The 15,634-nt window shown below is 40.1% G+C and overlaps 1 protein-coding gene across 3 annotated transcripts in view; it reads left to right on the top strand.

Annotated features, from left to right (window-relative positions):
* The window catches only part of STOX1 (storkhead box 1), a 51,945-nt gene extending 38,288 nt beyond the window's left edge, over positions 1–13,657 (top strand). For 2 of the 3 annotated variants that reach the window (XM_059899478.1, XM_059899479.1), the window contains exons 2-4: positions 6,749–6,901; positions 8,232–10,590; positions 13,153–13,657. In XM_059899478.1, the coding sequence (XP_059755461.1) occupies positions 6,749–6,901; positions 8,232–10,590; positions 13,153–13,300 (2,660 nt within the window). In that variant the 3' untranslated portion in view covers positions 13,301–13,657. The remainder of the gene's footprint in view (positions 1–6,748; positions 6,902–8,231; positions 10,591–13,152) is intronic. The other variant, XM_059899480.1, reaches the window with a different exon arrangement.
* Positions 13,658–15,634: the final 1,977 nt, after the last annotated feature.

Genomic DNA, 15,634 nt, shown 5'->3' with positions numbered 1-15,634 from the left:
CTGCACGGTAGTTAATTTTTTTCTCCTAAAGATAAAGTGTTTATGAAAAACTAATTTTGTCCCTAAAATTTAACTAGAGCATTCAGATATCAAAATAAATACATTCGATTTTGATACAGATGCTTTTACTTCAGAGATTTTTTTCAGTGAACAAAGCAAATGCAGGTTTGGGACCAGCAGCTTGTATCTTGATTTTGGTTCTGCCTTTTTCACTTGGAAAGTGCAAAGTTTAGGCTTGTTTTAAGTTTATTAAAACTTCCAACTGATTATCTGTAACTGGCAGATTTAGGAGTCCTGTGTCCCTGGTTGAAGACTTCTCCAGTACTGTAGCTCCTGGGGAGGGTTTGCTTGTTCTACTCCAGCTGCCTTATCTGGGTCTGGTGAAAGGCAATCTTGCTGTGTCCATATTTGTCATGAATGTACCTCTTGCTATTTTTACACTGGGGCATGAGTATTCATGCCTCGTGAATTGTCCAGGAAATAGCTCTTTCAGCCACTTTGCTGTTAGAAAACAGCCAGGAGAGGGTATTCTAGAGGCCTTCAACCTGAGGCCTATGGTGGAGGCCTTTGTGTCCTGACATTAAGAAACCACCTCCTTGTCAGAATTTTGATGAGGTTTTTGATTGCAGTGGATTTTATTGCTGAGCTATTGTCACCAAGTCCAGGAACAAGCCACACTCCCAGGGTTCTGCTCCTAATGGCCAGGGGCTTTCTAGACCACTGTCATTAGGCACCAGGGAGCAGGAATTGATTGCCTGGGGTTATATGAATTTATGTCCATCACACAGGAAGCTGATTCTAGTCACAGTTTTAGGATCCCAAGCCATAAGGAGCCTGCTCCAGACTTTACTGGATGTCATCTGCTTTTATTTATTTATTTATTTATTTATTTATGGCTGTGTTGGGTCTTCGTTTCTGTGCGAGGACTTTCTCAAGTTGCGGCGAGCAGGGGCCACTCTTCATTGCGGTGCGCGGGCCTCTCACTATCGCGGCCTCTCTTGTTGCGGAGCACAGGCTCCAGACGCGCAGGCTCAGTAGTTGTGGCCCACGGGCCCAGTTGCTCCGCGGCGTATGGGATCTTCCCAGACCAGGGCTCGAACCCGTGTCTCCTGCATTGGCAGGCGGATTCTCAACCACTGCGCCACCAGGGAAGCCCTGTCATCTGCTTCTGATAGTTGAGAGCTCCATATTTTCATTTTATCTACATGCTACATACATTTAATTTGCCTTGCATTTTTTTCTTCCCTAAAAAAGTGGACTTTTAAAGAATAATTGTTTTAAAACTCATAATTTGCCTCATTATTATAACTCGGAAATTTTTTTTTTATATACCAACTAAATCCTTTGGGAATACAACAAGGTGGCAATAAAAATGTCCTTTGCAGAAAAGGTAGCATTAAATGTAGCAGGTGCTAATCTGTATGGTTCTACTTTGTTGGTTATTTTTTGTGAAACCAGCCTTTCGACTAAACACTTCTCCCACTTCCGCAGCACCCAAGAGTACAAGGCTGTGTAAACAGAGAGAACATTGTTGTGAACTGTTTACTCTGGCCCACAGGCTCTCCTAGCCTTCTGATCCCTGCTCCAGCTCAGGGGTCAGAGGTCCACAGCAGGCCTGGACTTAAGGGTGCCTTCAGTTACTCTGAGGTAGCTGAGGGTAAAGCCAAAGGGCTGGCCTTCTCTTATTGTGAAATCTAATTACATCTATAAGAGGGGTCTTCTACACAGGAAGTTACTTTTTGATGGAAAACTCTGTAAGAGTCATTGCATTCCAGAAACCCAAGTGCAAGAGTAAGTGAAGCAAACTGTGGCTGCAGCTGGAAAATGATTCCTGCATCTGTCACAAATGTTCCTGTGTCAGGGTTCACTCTGCTTTCCTGCACAAAAAACTCTTGATGATTTATGCACCTGAAGACGTATGTTAGCAACAGCTGTGAAGGAAACGTACTGAGAAACTTTCTCTAGCCTTTGTCTAGAGGGAGCTCCATAGCAGAGGTTACATGCGATTTAACATGCTCTCTAAAAGGCAGTTGACATATGATTGTATTAGTTTTAAAAAGAAAAAGGCAGGGACTTCCCTGGTGGCGCAGTGGTTAAGAATCCGCCTGCCAATGCAGGGGACACGGGTTTGAGCCCTGGTCCAAGAAGATCCCACGTGCCGCGGAGCAACTAAGCCCGTGCGCCACAGCTACTGAGCCTGCTACTAAGCTTAAGGATTGAACTAGAAAATGGGCTGTTTTAGGTCTGACCCAAAGGCAGAGTGGGTCTAGACCCCTTACTGGACCCTAGTACAGCTTCCTTGTTTCATTTGCACAGAAATGGGCAGCCACTGGCAGGGGGCACAGCAGGGACATCAGACATGTACTGACTTTCTAGCCACTCATCTCTTTATGTTAATGTCTCTGTTCCACACACACCCCCGGCCACCCCCCCTCCCCGAACCCCGGACTGCACGCCAATCTCAAAGTTCAAAGTTCAAAGTGACTGGGTTTATTAGGCCAGGTATGCGGTGAGGCTTGAGTGTGTATTGTGTGGTTGAGCAAATCCTTTTTAGGTTTTGCTCTCTACTTCTCCAATACTCTAGCCCTTATCTTTCTAGGAGAGAAGAACTTTTCCCTCCTTTTTGAATTAAGGACTTCTAAGTCCATATGAAGTGGGGCAGGTAATCAATTTAAGATCACATACAAGAATAAAGTCACTTAGACTGTCTTGGAAGATGGGGAAGAGAGTTATATAAGTTTGTTATAAATTAAACACATAGAGTTATGTTTAAGAAGCATAAAAATACGTGAAATTGTACTTTAATTCTATATTTTGTCAGGTTGAGGAGGGAGATGAAAGAGAAGAAAGTAAATCTCAGATGCGGAGGGTAAAAAGAAAAGCAAAGAGGGAATGAAGATAGGGAGAAAGGCTTATTACCCTTAGCTCAGAGGTGGAGTTTCCAGGAGGATTTTGAGTTTTAGGTCAGTTAATGTTCCCCTTGGACATTAAGTTTCATAGCATCATCCCTTATCACCGCCCTTTGAAATGCTAATTGATTAGTCATTCATGCTAGTTTCTCAGAATGCTGTAGGTATCTTAGCATCGCCCAATGGGACAGCAGCAAGCAGGCCAAGAGGAGATCCTTCCCTTGGCTGACAAAGCAGACAGCAGTTCTGCCCTGTGTTGTGACCGTCCAAGGTCAAAAATGCCCCAGCCTGCCAAATAGAGAAGCTTAAGTAAACAAGGGCACAGACCAACATGATCTTTGACAGCAAACTGCTGATCAGTTTCCTGATGGCAGTCCTTTATCCTTCATGCAGATACAAGAAGTACTGTGAGCCACTTACCAGCTTTGGCTACAACCCTTTACCCCTGGCCAGTCCTCATCACCTTCCTTCCTCCTTAACAGCCAGTGCAATGTATTGGTTTCCTCACTGTCACAGGAGAGTCAGATGCAGGGTATAGCCAAGTTTTCTAAATTCTTTGGCTTGCCTCTGGCTACAGTTGACTCCCATACAGCCCCAGGACCATATTTATTTGTTCAATGGTTAGCTACTTTAACACTGCTGTCATTAACACCCTAACGTCTCCAAAGAGCGGTCCTCAGACCTGCAGCATGAACATCACCTGGGAGGTTGTTAGAAATGCAGAATCATAGGCTCATTTTCAGATCTTCTGAGTCAGAATCTGCACACTACCACAATCGCCCGGTGATTCTCACATGCACATTAAAGTTTTAGCCCTGCTGGCCTCCCTGACGCCCATCTTTTCAATTCCAGATTGCTTCATCTGCCAGAAACCACACTTAAGTGACCTTGAGACTCAGGGCTCCTTCATAATCTTTGTGTTCATTTTAAAATTTCCTAGGGTTCTCTGAGAATGACCCCTCAAACTCCCTTTCTACTCTTCACCTCCTCATTCCCATTTTTTCTCCTCCCATTGCTATTTTCTTTCTCCCTGTCTAACTTTACAGAGATCAGATGACTTTGCTGTGCTAATATTTTTTTCCTTCTATGCCTCAATATATTTCTGGTCTTCTGCCACCCTCTATTTTCTCAAGTTTCAGATGAAGTTATATCCTTCTCATTTCTAACGATAGTTCTTTTACCAGTGCCTTTTATTTATTTTTTAATTAATTAATTAATTAACTTTTGGCTGAGTTGGGTCTTCGTTGCTGCACTCGGGCTTTCTCTAGTTGCAGCGAGCGGAGCAGGGGCTACTCTTCGTTGCAGTGCACGGGCTCCTCATTGCGGTGGCTTCTCTTGTTGCGGAGCACGGGCTCTAGGCACGCGGGCTCAGTAGTTGTGGCGCACGGGCTTAGTTGCTCCGCGGCACGTGGGATCTTCCTGGTCCAGGGCTCGAACCCATGTCCCCCTGCATTGGCAGGTGGATTCTTAACCACTGTGCCACCAGGGAAGTCCCTACCTGTTCCTTTTATACACTTTCCTTTTCCCTTCCTTTAGGATCTTGCTGTCTTACTGGTCTTTCTTCTCACAGAATCATTTCCATCATCTCCACTAAACCCTTCCTTTTTGTATCCAAATTTGCAAACATGTTCTTTTAAGAAAATCACAGCATACACATTCACATTCACTTGATCCTACTTTTTTATAGTTTGTGTTCTGTTTCTCCTCTTTCACAATCAGATTTTTCCAACAAATGGTCTAGAACCATGGTTTACAATTGGGGCAATTTTGACCCCCAACCCCTTCCTTTCAGGGACATTTGGCAATATCTGGAGACATTTTTGGTTGCTGCAACTGTGGGAGATGTTCCTGGCATCTGGAGGCCAAGGATGCTACTGAACATCGTGCAGTGCACAAGACAGCCCTCACGACAAATAATTCTCTGGCTATGGGGACCAACCATCCCGGGTTGCCTTCAACTTTCTGGTTATAGCACTGAAAATCCTGTGTCCCAGGAAACCCCTCATTCCTGGGCATACTGGGATGGTTGGTCACCCTATATCTGGCCCCAAACGTCACAAGTACCAAAGAGGACAAACCTTGCTCTAGAAGGAAGACCCATTAACTTCACTTTTTTCTCACCAACTCCCTTCCCTTCAATCTGACTTTTTTTTTTTTTTTTTGACTGCACTCCACGTGGCTTGTGGGATCTTAGTTCCCCGACCAGGGATTGAACCCGCACCCTCGGCAGTGAAAGCACAGAGTCCTAACCACTGGACCGCCAGGGAATTCCCCAATCTGATATTTAATTCCTGTTCCTTCCCATGAAAACAGTTCTCTTGAAAGTCACCAATGGTCACCTTGTTCCAGTCAAGTAATCCAATTGCCTCTTCTCCCCTCAACCTTTTTGATCTCTTTCAAGCATTTGACACTGTTAATTTGCTCCTCATTTTTAAAAATATTTTTTATTATTTATTTGGCTGCGCTGACTCCTAGTTGTGGCACGTGGGACCTTCGTTGCAGCGTGTAGGGTCTTTAGTTGTAGCATGCAAACTCTTAGTTGCGGCATGCATGTGGGATCTAGTTCCCTGACCAGTGATTGAACCCGGGCCCCCTGCATTGGGACCACAGAGTCTTAACCACTGGACCACCAGGGAAATCCCTGCTATTCATTTTGAAGTCTTTTTTCCTCATAATCTTGCTTCTCTCCCTCCTACCCTCATCACCGTGCCATCTCTCTTTTGTGGGTTCCTATTTCTACTACATCTTAAACGTAGGTAGTCTCTCAGTTAAGTGTTCCTTGGCTCTCTTCTTTACTCTCCTAATAAAAGAATTAATTTCACTGCTTATCTTTTTTTATTTTTTGGCTGTGCTGTGCAGCTTGTGATCTTAGTTCTCCGACCAGGGATTGAACCTGGGCCCTCGGCAGTGAGAGCATGGAGTCCTAACCACTGGACTACCAGGGAATTACCTAATTTCACTCCTTATCTTCAGCTCTCATCTTTATTGGTTGATTCCCAAATCACTTTCCTGACTCCTAGTCCTTCATTTCCAATTAATTGAGGGGTTCCCTTGGATACCCAGCAGAATCTAAAACTCAACCTGATTAATGGCAGGTTAAGAACAATTTTATATGTTGGCAAAGAGGAAAGATAATACAGTCTAGCTTCCATTTCCAGTCTCCTATTTTGGTCTGATATAACCCTTAAACTCTACCCAACCAGGATAACTCTCTCCATGCTCTTATATATCTTGTGATTCCCTCCTTCCATGATTTTGTTCCATGTATTCTTGAAAACTGGAAATCACTTCTGCCTTTTCCTTCTTCAAATCTTCCTAACCATTTCAATAAGGAAAGTGTGGAATGACAGAAATACTGGATTAGGAGTCAGAAGACCTATTTCTGTCACTTTACTTTCTTTTAGGATTGGGACAATTACTTGAACTTTCTATGGCTATATATATTTTAAATAAAGAAATAATAATCCTATTTGTGCCTATCTCAGGTAGCGAATATGAAAAAATGCTTTGAAAGATGGGAATTGCCATATAAGCATTGTCTGACTTGAAGTCCAATAGCACTTTGAGCCTTTCATATAGAAACTTACTATCTCTTGCTTATAAAGTAGTGACAAATATTAGACTTCTTAAAAGTAGAGATCATAAACTAAGCCTTTTTCTTCTGTAGTTTCTATCATTGTGCATGTAATGTTAGCAGATTGAGTAAAGACTGATGAAAGAAAAGCAGTTCCACCTGATATTCAGTCTTTATAACTTTTTGATTCACTAATTCCAAATATTTTATACTGTATCAAATTTATCACCCTTTTTTTTTTTTTTTTTCCAAATCTCCAATTTAGGTGATGTCTTTCCAGTGCAAATGAATCCAATAGCTCAATCTCAGTTTATACCTTTGGCTGAAGTTCTTTGCTGTGCTGTATGTGATATGAATGCCGCTCAGATTGTAGTAACACAGGAATCACTATTGGAACATTTGGTGAAACATTACCCAGGTAGAGTAACAAGTTTTTCTCTATTAGTTCATTGTATGTGTTTGGTTTCTATTTATAAATCGTCTTAAACACATAAACTGGGCAATATCTAATTTTTTTTCTATTATAGAACCTTGTATTAGAGCCCCGGTGGAAAAAGGTCTGCATCAGCAAGTTTATGAGTATTTATTTCTTTTATTTTCCAGATGAACTTTTTCAAAAATAATGTTTATGGTAATAATTAAGTCAGACTCTGTAGAAAGGAGTGCAAAGGAAAAAATGAAGATTCAGTTTCTCCCCCACCATCTTAGCTCCCCAACCAGGGATTAAACCCGTGCCCCCTGCAGTGGAAGCCCCCCTGCAGTGGAAGTGTGCGAGTCTTAACCACTGGACCACCAGGGAAGTCCCTGCCTCCTATTCTTAAATTGCCACTTCCCAGAGGTGACATCTTCTCTCGTTTATAGTTTCTCATGGACACTTTCATAAGTTGTATTTGAATATATGTATCCTTTTAAAATAAGTTGGACCATTCCATACATTCTCTCTGCACCTTTCCTTTTTTTAGCTTAAAGACATGTTTTTGAGATCTTCCCGTATAAGCATATATCGATCTATCTCATTCTTTTCATAGCTGCATGATATCCCAGTGCATGAATGTAGAAGAGTATTTTTTATTTTTCCCATTATAAGATATGCTTATTGTAGAAAAATCCAGAAAATATAGAAAAGTAATCACTTATAGTACCACTACTCAAAGGAAACCAGTATTAACATATTGATGTATTTTCTTTCAGTGTTACACATTTTTAACATTGTTTTCATAATATGAATATAATTTTGAACCCTGCTATTCAGAAAGGGAATTTCTTTTAAAATTGTTACCTTCTCAGTTTGAAAAACCACCATAATCCAGATGTTAGGTAGTTTGCCCTCACCCAAGCACAGACTGTTTTTCATTTTCTCTTTAGATTCTTACTAAGGTTTAAGCCATGAGACTGTGGTTTTTGAAAACTTCCATGTTTGCTCTCAAGAAGGCTTTCCTTGGTCAAAATTTAAATTTATAATGAGGTTGTATAACTTGGTGTTTGTGTTTGAGTGAACAGATTATTTTCTCTGCTTAACCGGTAACCTAGCCATATGTCTTTGTGTAGACGAAATTATATTCCTATTATTCAATTGAATTATGATTATTGTTAATGCTTCTTTGACATTTTAATTATATATATTAATTGTGTTACAATTAGCTCTGGGTTCATCAAGCAAATGTGTGGTCATTTCTGAGTTACTGATTTCACTCATTAAAATGTTTCTTATTCAGAACGTACCAGTGTAAAGTGCTTATTTGTTTTAGGCATTGCAATTCCATCTCAAGATATTCTCTATACCACTCTGGGAACTCTCATTAAAGAAAGGAAGATTTATCACACTGGAGAAGGATACTTCATAGTTACTCCTCAGACTTACTTCATTACAAATACAACCCCCCAAGAAAATAAGAGAATCCTATCAGATGAAAGTCCCTGGATGCCAACTTCCATTACCTACCTGGTGAACGTGGAAAGCTGTGCAGACTTAACCAAAGAAAATGCGACCCCCATATCCCATTGTCATTCTTGTCAGTGTTTCCATGATGTGTGCACTCAGGATATACAGAAACCACCAGCTGCTGCAGAAGTGACTAGAAAATGCCAGAAAGGTCTTGGGGAATCCAAACCTTTGGTACAGAATCGAACAGTTTCAGTGTGTGAGGAGAATCACGTCTGTGACAGCGCCAAACCTTTACCATTCACAAAAGACAGAGAAAAAGCCAAGAAATTTGGCTTTAGCCTCTTCTGGCGCAGTATATCCAGAAAGGAGAAGTCCAGAACAGAGCACAGCAGTTTCTCTGCTCAGTTCCCACCAGAAGAATGGCCCGTCCGAGATGAAGATAACTTGGACAATATCCCTCGAGACATTGAACATGAGATAATCAAACGAATTAATCCCATTTTGACTGTTGACAACTTAATCAAACATACTGTCATAATGCAAAAATACGAAGAACAGAAAAAATGTAATAGCCAGGGCACTTCCACTTATATGCTGACACTCAGGCATAAGTATCCTTCAAAAGTGGAAGTTAAGAAAAGTCAGGGCCGGTTTGTAAAGCCTCGAAGGCGGGGCCATTCACATAGAGATAGAGACAAAGCCAGGAGTCAGGGAAGTGGGCCTCAGCCAGGAAGCATTAGGCTGGAGAAACACCCCAAGCTCCCTGCTACACAGCCCACCCCCGGAATTAAAAGCCCAAATGAAGTAGAACTTCAGAAACCACTTGGTGAGAATCCATCAGTGCTAGGTTCCCATTTGATTTACAAAAAGCAAATCAGTAATCCTTTCCAGGGTTTCTCTCACCGAAGGAGCCCAATAACCAAAGAGCACAACGTCCAGAAGACCAGTGATCTGAAAACCAGTCAGATTGGACCAAAGGGAAAGCCTTTCCAAAGGTCAGGGTCTTTGGATTCCTCAAGAATCTTTGAGAGTGAAGCCAAACAGTCATACAGTGAACAATGTAATGATAAACTGAGAGCAGAATCCATTTATGTGAATCACTCTACTGTCAAACCTATCGGTGATGACTTTAGAGATTACCTCTTCAGTTACTCTCAATGTGGTGTTTTGCAAAATGATAGTAAATGCTGTTCCTTCAGGGAAAGCACGTTGAGATGTGATGTGTATGGTGGAGAAAATGAGGCAATCCCTGAAGTCTCGAGGAAAAGTTACTCTCATTTTGACACATTAGAAGAGACAAAAGAAACACAGCATGTCCTGCCATCACGAGGTTCCTCTTCTTTAGACCAGGCGTCCTCTGCTTGTAGATTAGTTGATGAAACAATACACCAGTTCCAAAATCTTGGTCTTTTGGATTACCCAGTTGGTGCAAACCATTTGAGACAACCTGAGAGACAAGACAGAGACTCAGAGGAAACTCTGATGAGAAAGGCATTTATCCAGGAAGCAGAGACTGTGAGTCTAGAAAATGAAGGACTTTCTGATGATGACCAGGCCTTGTATCAGAATGAAGCCGATGATGAGGATGGGGCCTGCAGTTCATTGTATCTAGATGAGGATGACTTTTCTGAGAATGACGACTTAATTCAAGTGCTGCCTGGCCACATTCAGTTTTCCTTTCCAGGGGGAAACAAGTGGAATCATTTAGGAAAACAAAAGGTGACCGAGAGGTCTCTGACTGAGTACAATAGCAACATACAGAGGTTTGAGCCTCTGGTGCTTAAAGGAAATGAACATTACAAGCCCACTGGGTTGCTTACTAACCCCGGTGAAGGCCAAGAACCTAATCTCTCTGCTGAAAACTGTGTCCTCAATTTAGGGATCCAGTCTGGTTTTGACTATGAAAAGGAGCCCAGTGTAGCTAAATGTGTACAGGCCTCAGCACCTGCTGATGGAAGTATATTTGATTACTACAGCACAAGGAAAGCTGCTTCGGAGGCTGAAACCCTACAAGACCCTGTTGGTGACACAGGAAAGAAACCAGCCACCTGGAGTCAGAGTGCTCAGAATCAGGAAATGAGAAAACAGTTCACACACAAGTTAGAACTGTTCAACACTTTGCATATGCCAGCGTTGGCTCAGGACGTCCAACCTGAACATAGTCACTTGGAAGGAACAGAAAATCAGAGCATGGCAGGAGATAGTGGAATAGATTCTCCACGGTAAGTGCACATAAAAGTGATTGGCCACTATCCCACAGGAATTATTAAAATCAAGGGCATATTGAGTTACCTTGTGGGAGACTGCTGAATAAATTTTTTATAATGATACAAGTCTACCAGCCTTTACTGAATAAATTGTATGAAGTTACAATGAAATCTCTTATATAATAGGATAGAGTTCATTTTTAATGTGAACCAAGATTTGACTGTTCCACTACTACTACATCTTGAATTATTTCTAAAAATAGGAAGGGACTACCATAAACCAAGCACTTCCTGAACTGAAGGTTGGAAAGTTTTCACTTATATTCCTGGTTCTACACAGGTTGAGATAGAGATGTGGCTACTTTCCACTAATATTTTCCATGCCAGTTTGTTTAAATAACATTGTTCAGAATATAAAAGTAACTTGGTCGTAATAGAACATTTAAGAAGTACTGAAAAGTAGTTTTTTAAAAACATCTAATCACCCTAGATCTAGATATTTTTAAAAATCCTTTTATATTTGGTATATTTATAATACTTTGGTCTGAACATATTGAATCTATATATTTTGTCTGTTGAACTCATACTGTAGTTACTATTTTGCATGTTGCTTTTTTCAATAGAATATAATGAACATTCCCCCATGTTATTAAATAGTTTTCTAAAAAGTCATCTTAAAATTTGGCATATATCTTCATTAGTTTTTTTATTATATAAAATTATTGTGTACCTCTTTTTTAAACAGTAATATAGAAATGTAAAAAGTAAAACTGGTAGTCTCCATTCCCTAGCCTTTTCCATTCCTATTCCGTAGAGGTGACCTAAATATTGTTAACAGTTTGGCATATATTCTTTCAGGCTTTTTCCCTTGCATTTATAAATATAATTATTTTCTGACAACAGAGCATACAGAGCTGTGGCTTTCTTTTTCACCTAACTTATCATGGATATCCTGCAATCAGTACATATATATCCTGCTTTTTTGGGGGGCACTGTGCTGTGCAGCTTGCAGGATCTTTGTTCCCCGACCAGGAATTGAACCTGGGTCCTCAGCAGTGAAAGCTCAAGAGTCCTAACCACTGGACCACCAGGGAATTCCCTCCAGCTTTTTTTTTTTTTTTTTTTTTTTTCTGCTGTGCCATGTAGCATGCACGTGGGATCTTAGTTCCCTGACCAGGGATCGAACCCATGCCCCCTGCAGTGGAAGCGTGGAGTCTTAACCACTGGACCGCCAGGGAAGTCCCTCATTTTTTAAAATGGCTACTTAGTATTCCATTATGTGGACCCTGTTACTTACATAACCATTATTTTCCTTCCTTTGACATTTAGATTATTCCCAGTTTTTTTGCTATAATAAATCAATCTGCAGTGAATTGTTATTACATAAATGTTTGTAGACATTCCTAATTATTTATAACTTAGGCTAAATTCCTGGAAGTCTGCATTTTTTAAACACATCTACTTTATTGGGGAACAAGATTTTTTTGCCTGAAACAATAGTTTAATTCATATTAAGTCATTGAAGTATCAAAACATGTTGTCTTTGAGGTAAACAACAGTGTAAACCAATAAGCCATGGGCTCCCTTTTTTTCCTCTCTGGCAAAAACAAAACCAAAACCAAAAACAAACCCAAAACATATAAGAGAAATTGACATGAATTGAGAATTTAAATTTGAGAAATCTTGAGAAATTTAATTTTTAAAAATCGCTTATCATATGGTTTTCTTGAAAGATTTATAACTATAATCATTAAAGACATTTATAGGAGAAGGGAGGGGAGATAACATTTGGACATCAACAATGTGCCATAATTGGATTAGGATGAGGGAGACAGATGAACAAGATGTTGTTGCTACCTATAGGAAGCTTACAATTTAGCTTAGTTTAGTTGAGGAGACCAACAAACAATAAACAAATTGAACTCAACAACAAAGCATAAACTCTTAATTTCACATCTCTTTGGCAGTTATGAAGAGTGATGGGCTGTGTGGGAAAGATTTATGGAGGACACATTTTTGAGACATCTCTTGATGTAATGGACAGGTGAGGGAGAGGAGGCAAGGTGGGAGAAGGGGAATGTCAAAAACAAAATGCCCAACCAGTAATGTGAGTTGGCTGAAGCAAGGCAGATGTGTTGGATAAGGGACTAACATCGCTTACAGCTCCTAGGAAAGGAACACTGTCAATATGAAAAATATTATAGTTGGCTTTTCCTTTCCCTATGTTTACTCAAAAAAGAAACAAATTATACAAGAAGATATTGGTCATTTTAGTTGTATAGAAGAGTTTTTCATGGAGCTTATTGTTTCTGCCTAGAATATACTTGATATTGGATCTGAGAACAGATGTTCAGAGAATATGAACTTCTTAGAAAGCAGCTGTCAAATAATTGAGTTGCTATTGGGAATCCTTTAAAATGTAAAGAGCACTTTAGATTTTTAAAGGTTAACTTATTTGATAAGTTAGTTCCTGTTAGTAAATGTACGCTTCAAAGTAACAAATGAAGGTATTATGCCTTGGTTAGAAATCCAGGCCCTTTTTGAAGGCAATAATTTTGTTATTTTTAATATCTTTAGGACACAGAGTCTGGCATCTAATAATTCAGTCATTTTGGATGGACTAAAAAGAAGACAGAATTTTCTGCAGAATTTTGAAGGCACAAAAAGCAGTCAAACTCTCACGTCCAATTCCTTACTACAACTAACTCCAGTCATAAATGTTTAATTCTTTCTTTTTTTTAAGATTTTTTTTTCGATGTGGACCATTTTTAAAGTGTTTTATTGAATTTGTTACAACATTGCTTCTGTTGCATGTTTTTGGTTTTTTGGCTTTGAGGCATGTGGGATCTTAGCTCACTGAACAGGGATCTAACCCGTGCCCCCTGCATTGTAAGGTGAAGTCTTAACCACTGGACCTCCAGGGAAGTCCCAAAATGTTTAATTCTTATTTTTCTTTTGGAAACTTTTTTTTTTTGTAAAAATGTACAGCATTAATATAGAATGTTTTAATCAACTGAGTTTGTAAGAATTCTCTAAGGCCAAGCATATATGTTACTAACCTCATTACATATTTTGTTGTAGTTACTGGTTTTTTTCCTTTTTTGACATTGGCTTTTTTAAAGCTTATTTTACTATAAATTTATTGGGAATATATAGATTGTTTACAATAAAAAACATGGAATCATTGGTCTTCTTCCAATTAAATGTAATTTAACTTGAATCATCGGACGGACATTCATTAGTTTCTCAAATACGTAGGAAACTAATTTACTACCCAGTAGTGAATTTTTGTACCCACATCAATACCAAGTTCTTATGGTAAGTGGATCTCACCAGATTTCAACACAGAACCCCAGAAAATAGTGTTTTAGGGTTGCATAGATACGTTGTTTGCAACTTAAGTCTTCTATCATCAGAAAGAATTTATATAGATGTGTTGGGTACTTTGCAACAAGCATTCCTTCTATCCAGTCATTGCTGCCAAGGATATCGTTTGTGACCAGCTGGAACATGAACAAATGGCTCCACACTATGATTGACTGACAATGTCCAAAATACCCATGGCAGTAGACATATGGCTCAACTGTTTGGTTCCTCCCCACGTTTGAGGCTCTCTCTATAAAATGGCTTTGAGAAGTCAGGATGTTCTCAGATGGTGGAGATAGAAGGGAAGCAGAATGGTTGCAGGATGGCTGTGAGTGAAAGGGAGGTTCTGAATTAGAGATTTAGAGGAAAGATGGAAGATGGCTGATAGACAATTTTTCTACATTTGATCCACTTCTGTTCATGATAAGACCTCCGTAGCCTTGCCAGAATTTTTTCTGGCAGGACTTTTCAGACCAATTAGTGGAATGGTCAGTTCTCTTGGGTTTGGGGAACATGGAGCAGTCAAGAGTGGTTTCAGCATGTTGGATAGATGCTAATGCTGATTTCTGGTTGAGGGGATGTTTCTACTAAGAGGTTTCTAAGGATTATCAAAGCCTTAGAGCTCAAGGATGATTGAATAGAGAGTGCCTCTTTCCAGCTCTCACCATCCAGATAACAGTGAAGGCCAGAATGAAGCTCAGCAGTGTGGAGAGCTGACTCCAGGCCCTGTGGGAGTGCAGAGGAGGGGAGATCAGATGCGCTGCTCTGTTTCATTGTGGTTGCACCACTCACTTCTGACTGTTGGTTTTCAGTGGCTCTGACCAACCTACCGTGGCATTCCAAGATTATCTGTGGTTGCAGGGGGCAAAGTACCAAGAAGAGTAATCTGGATAGAACAGCCTTGTGGGGGAGGCATTGGTTTAGGGGGCCTTACAGCTTGGAATCAGCATCAGTGAATGGAAGTTAGGAGAAAGAAATTTCAGCTCAATATGACGAACTTCCCATTAGACAAAACTATCTGAAGATGAAATAGGCGGCTTTGTAAACAAATGAACTTCCCGCTATTTAGGACATTCAAGCAGAGGCTTGGTGATCCCTTGACGGGTATGTTGCAGAGGTATTTCCAGTACTTTTCTTAAAAGGATGACTGAACTAGATGATTTTGAAGATTCCTTCCAACTGTAAGGTTCTGTGCTTATAAAACTCAGTGAAGGTTATATGTCAAATATATCCAATTGAAAAAAAAGGAAAAAAAAGATTCATTGAGGATCCTGTGAAATACTGAACTCACTCAAGATTCCCAAGTTGCTTCCATTTCTTCATTTCTGCGCCTATCCCTACCAATCCTTGGAAAAAGGAGTACCAGCAACTCTTCTATCTTTGATCTTGGACCTGGACAATTTTCTTAATAGAGTAAGGAATCCAAAGTCTTTTGTGACTCTATCCACCTCTAGGGACCAATGAAATCCATCTAATTTTGCCACCAGGTGCATTATGACACTCTCTAAATGTATTAAATGAAGCCTATTATGAAACCAATAAACCTCCCTTCTACAAAACACAACATATGACCACAGGTATTAAAGATGAGTGTGCGTGTTATTGTTGTTTTGGGAGATTATTCTCTACAATGGGTGACTTGAATTTTTTCCCACTATTAATTTTTGTGTGTGGAAATTTTACTTATTCTCTT

This window comes from Balaenoptera ricei, chromosome 16 (assembly GCF_028023285.1).
Source record: "Balaenoptera ricei isolate mBalRic1 chromosome 16, mBalRic1.hap2, whole genome shotgun sequence".
NCBI classification, from domain to species: domain Eukaryota; kingdom Metazoa; phylum Chordata; class Mammalia; order Artiodactyla; family Balaenopteridae; genus Balaenoptera; species Balaenoptera ricei.
Note: the sequence above shows the minus strand (reverse complement) of the source record. Positions and strands in the feature narration are given on the sequence as shown.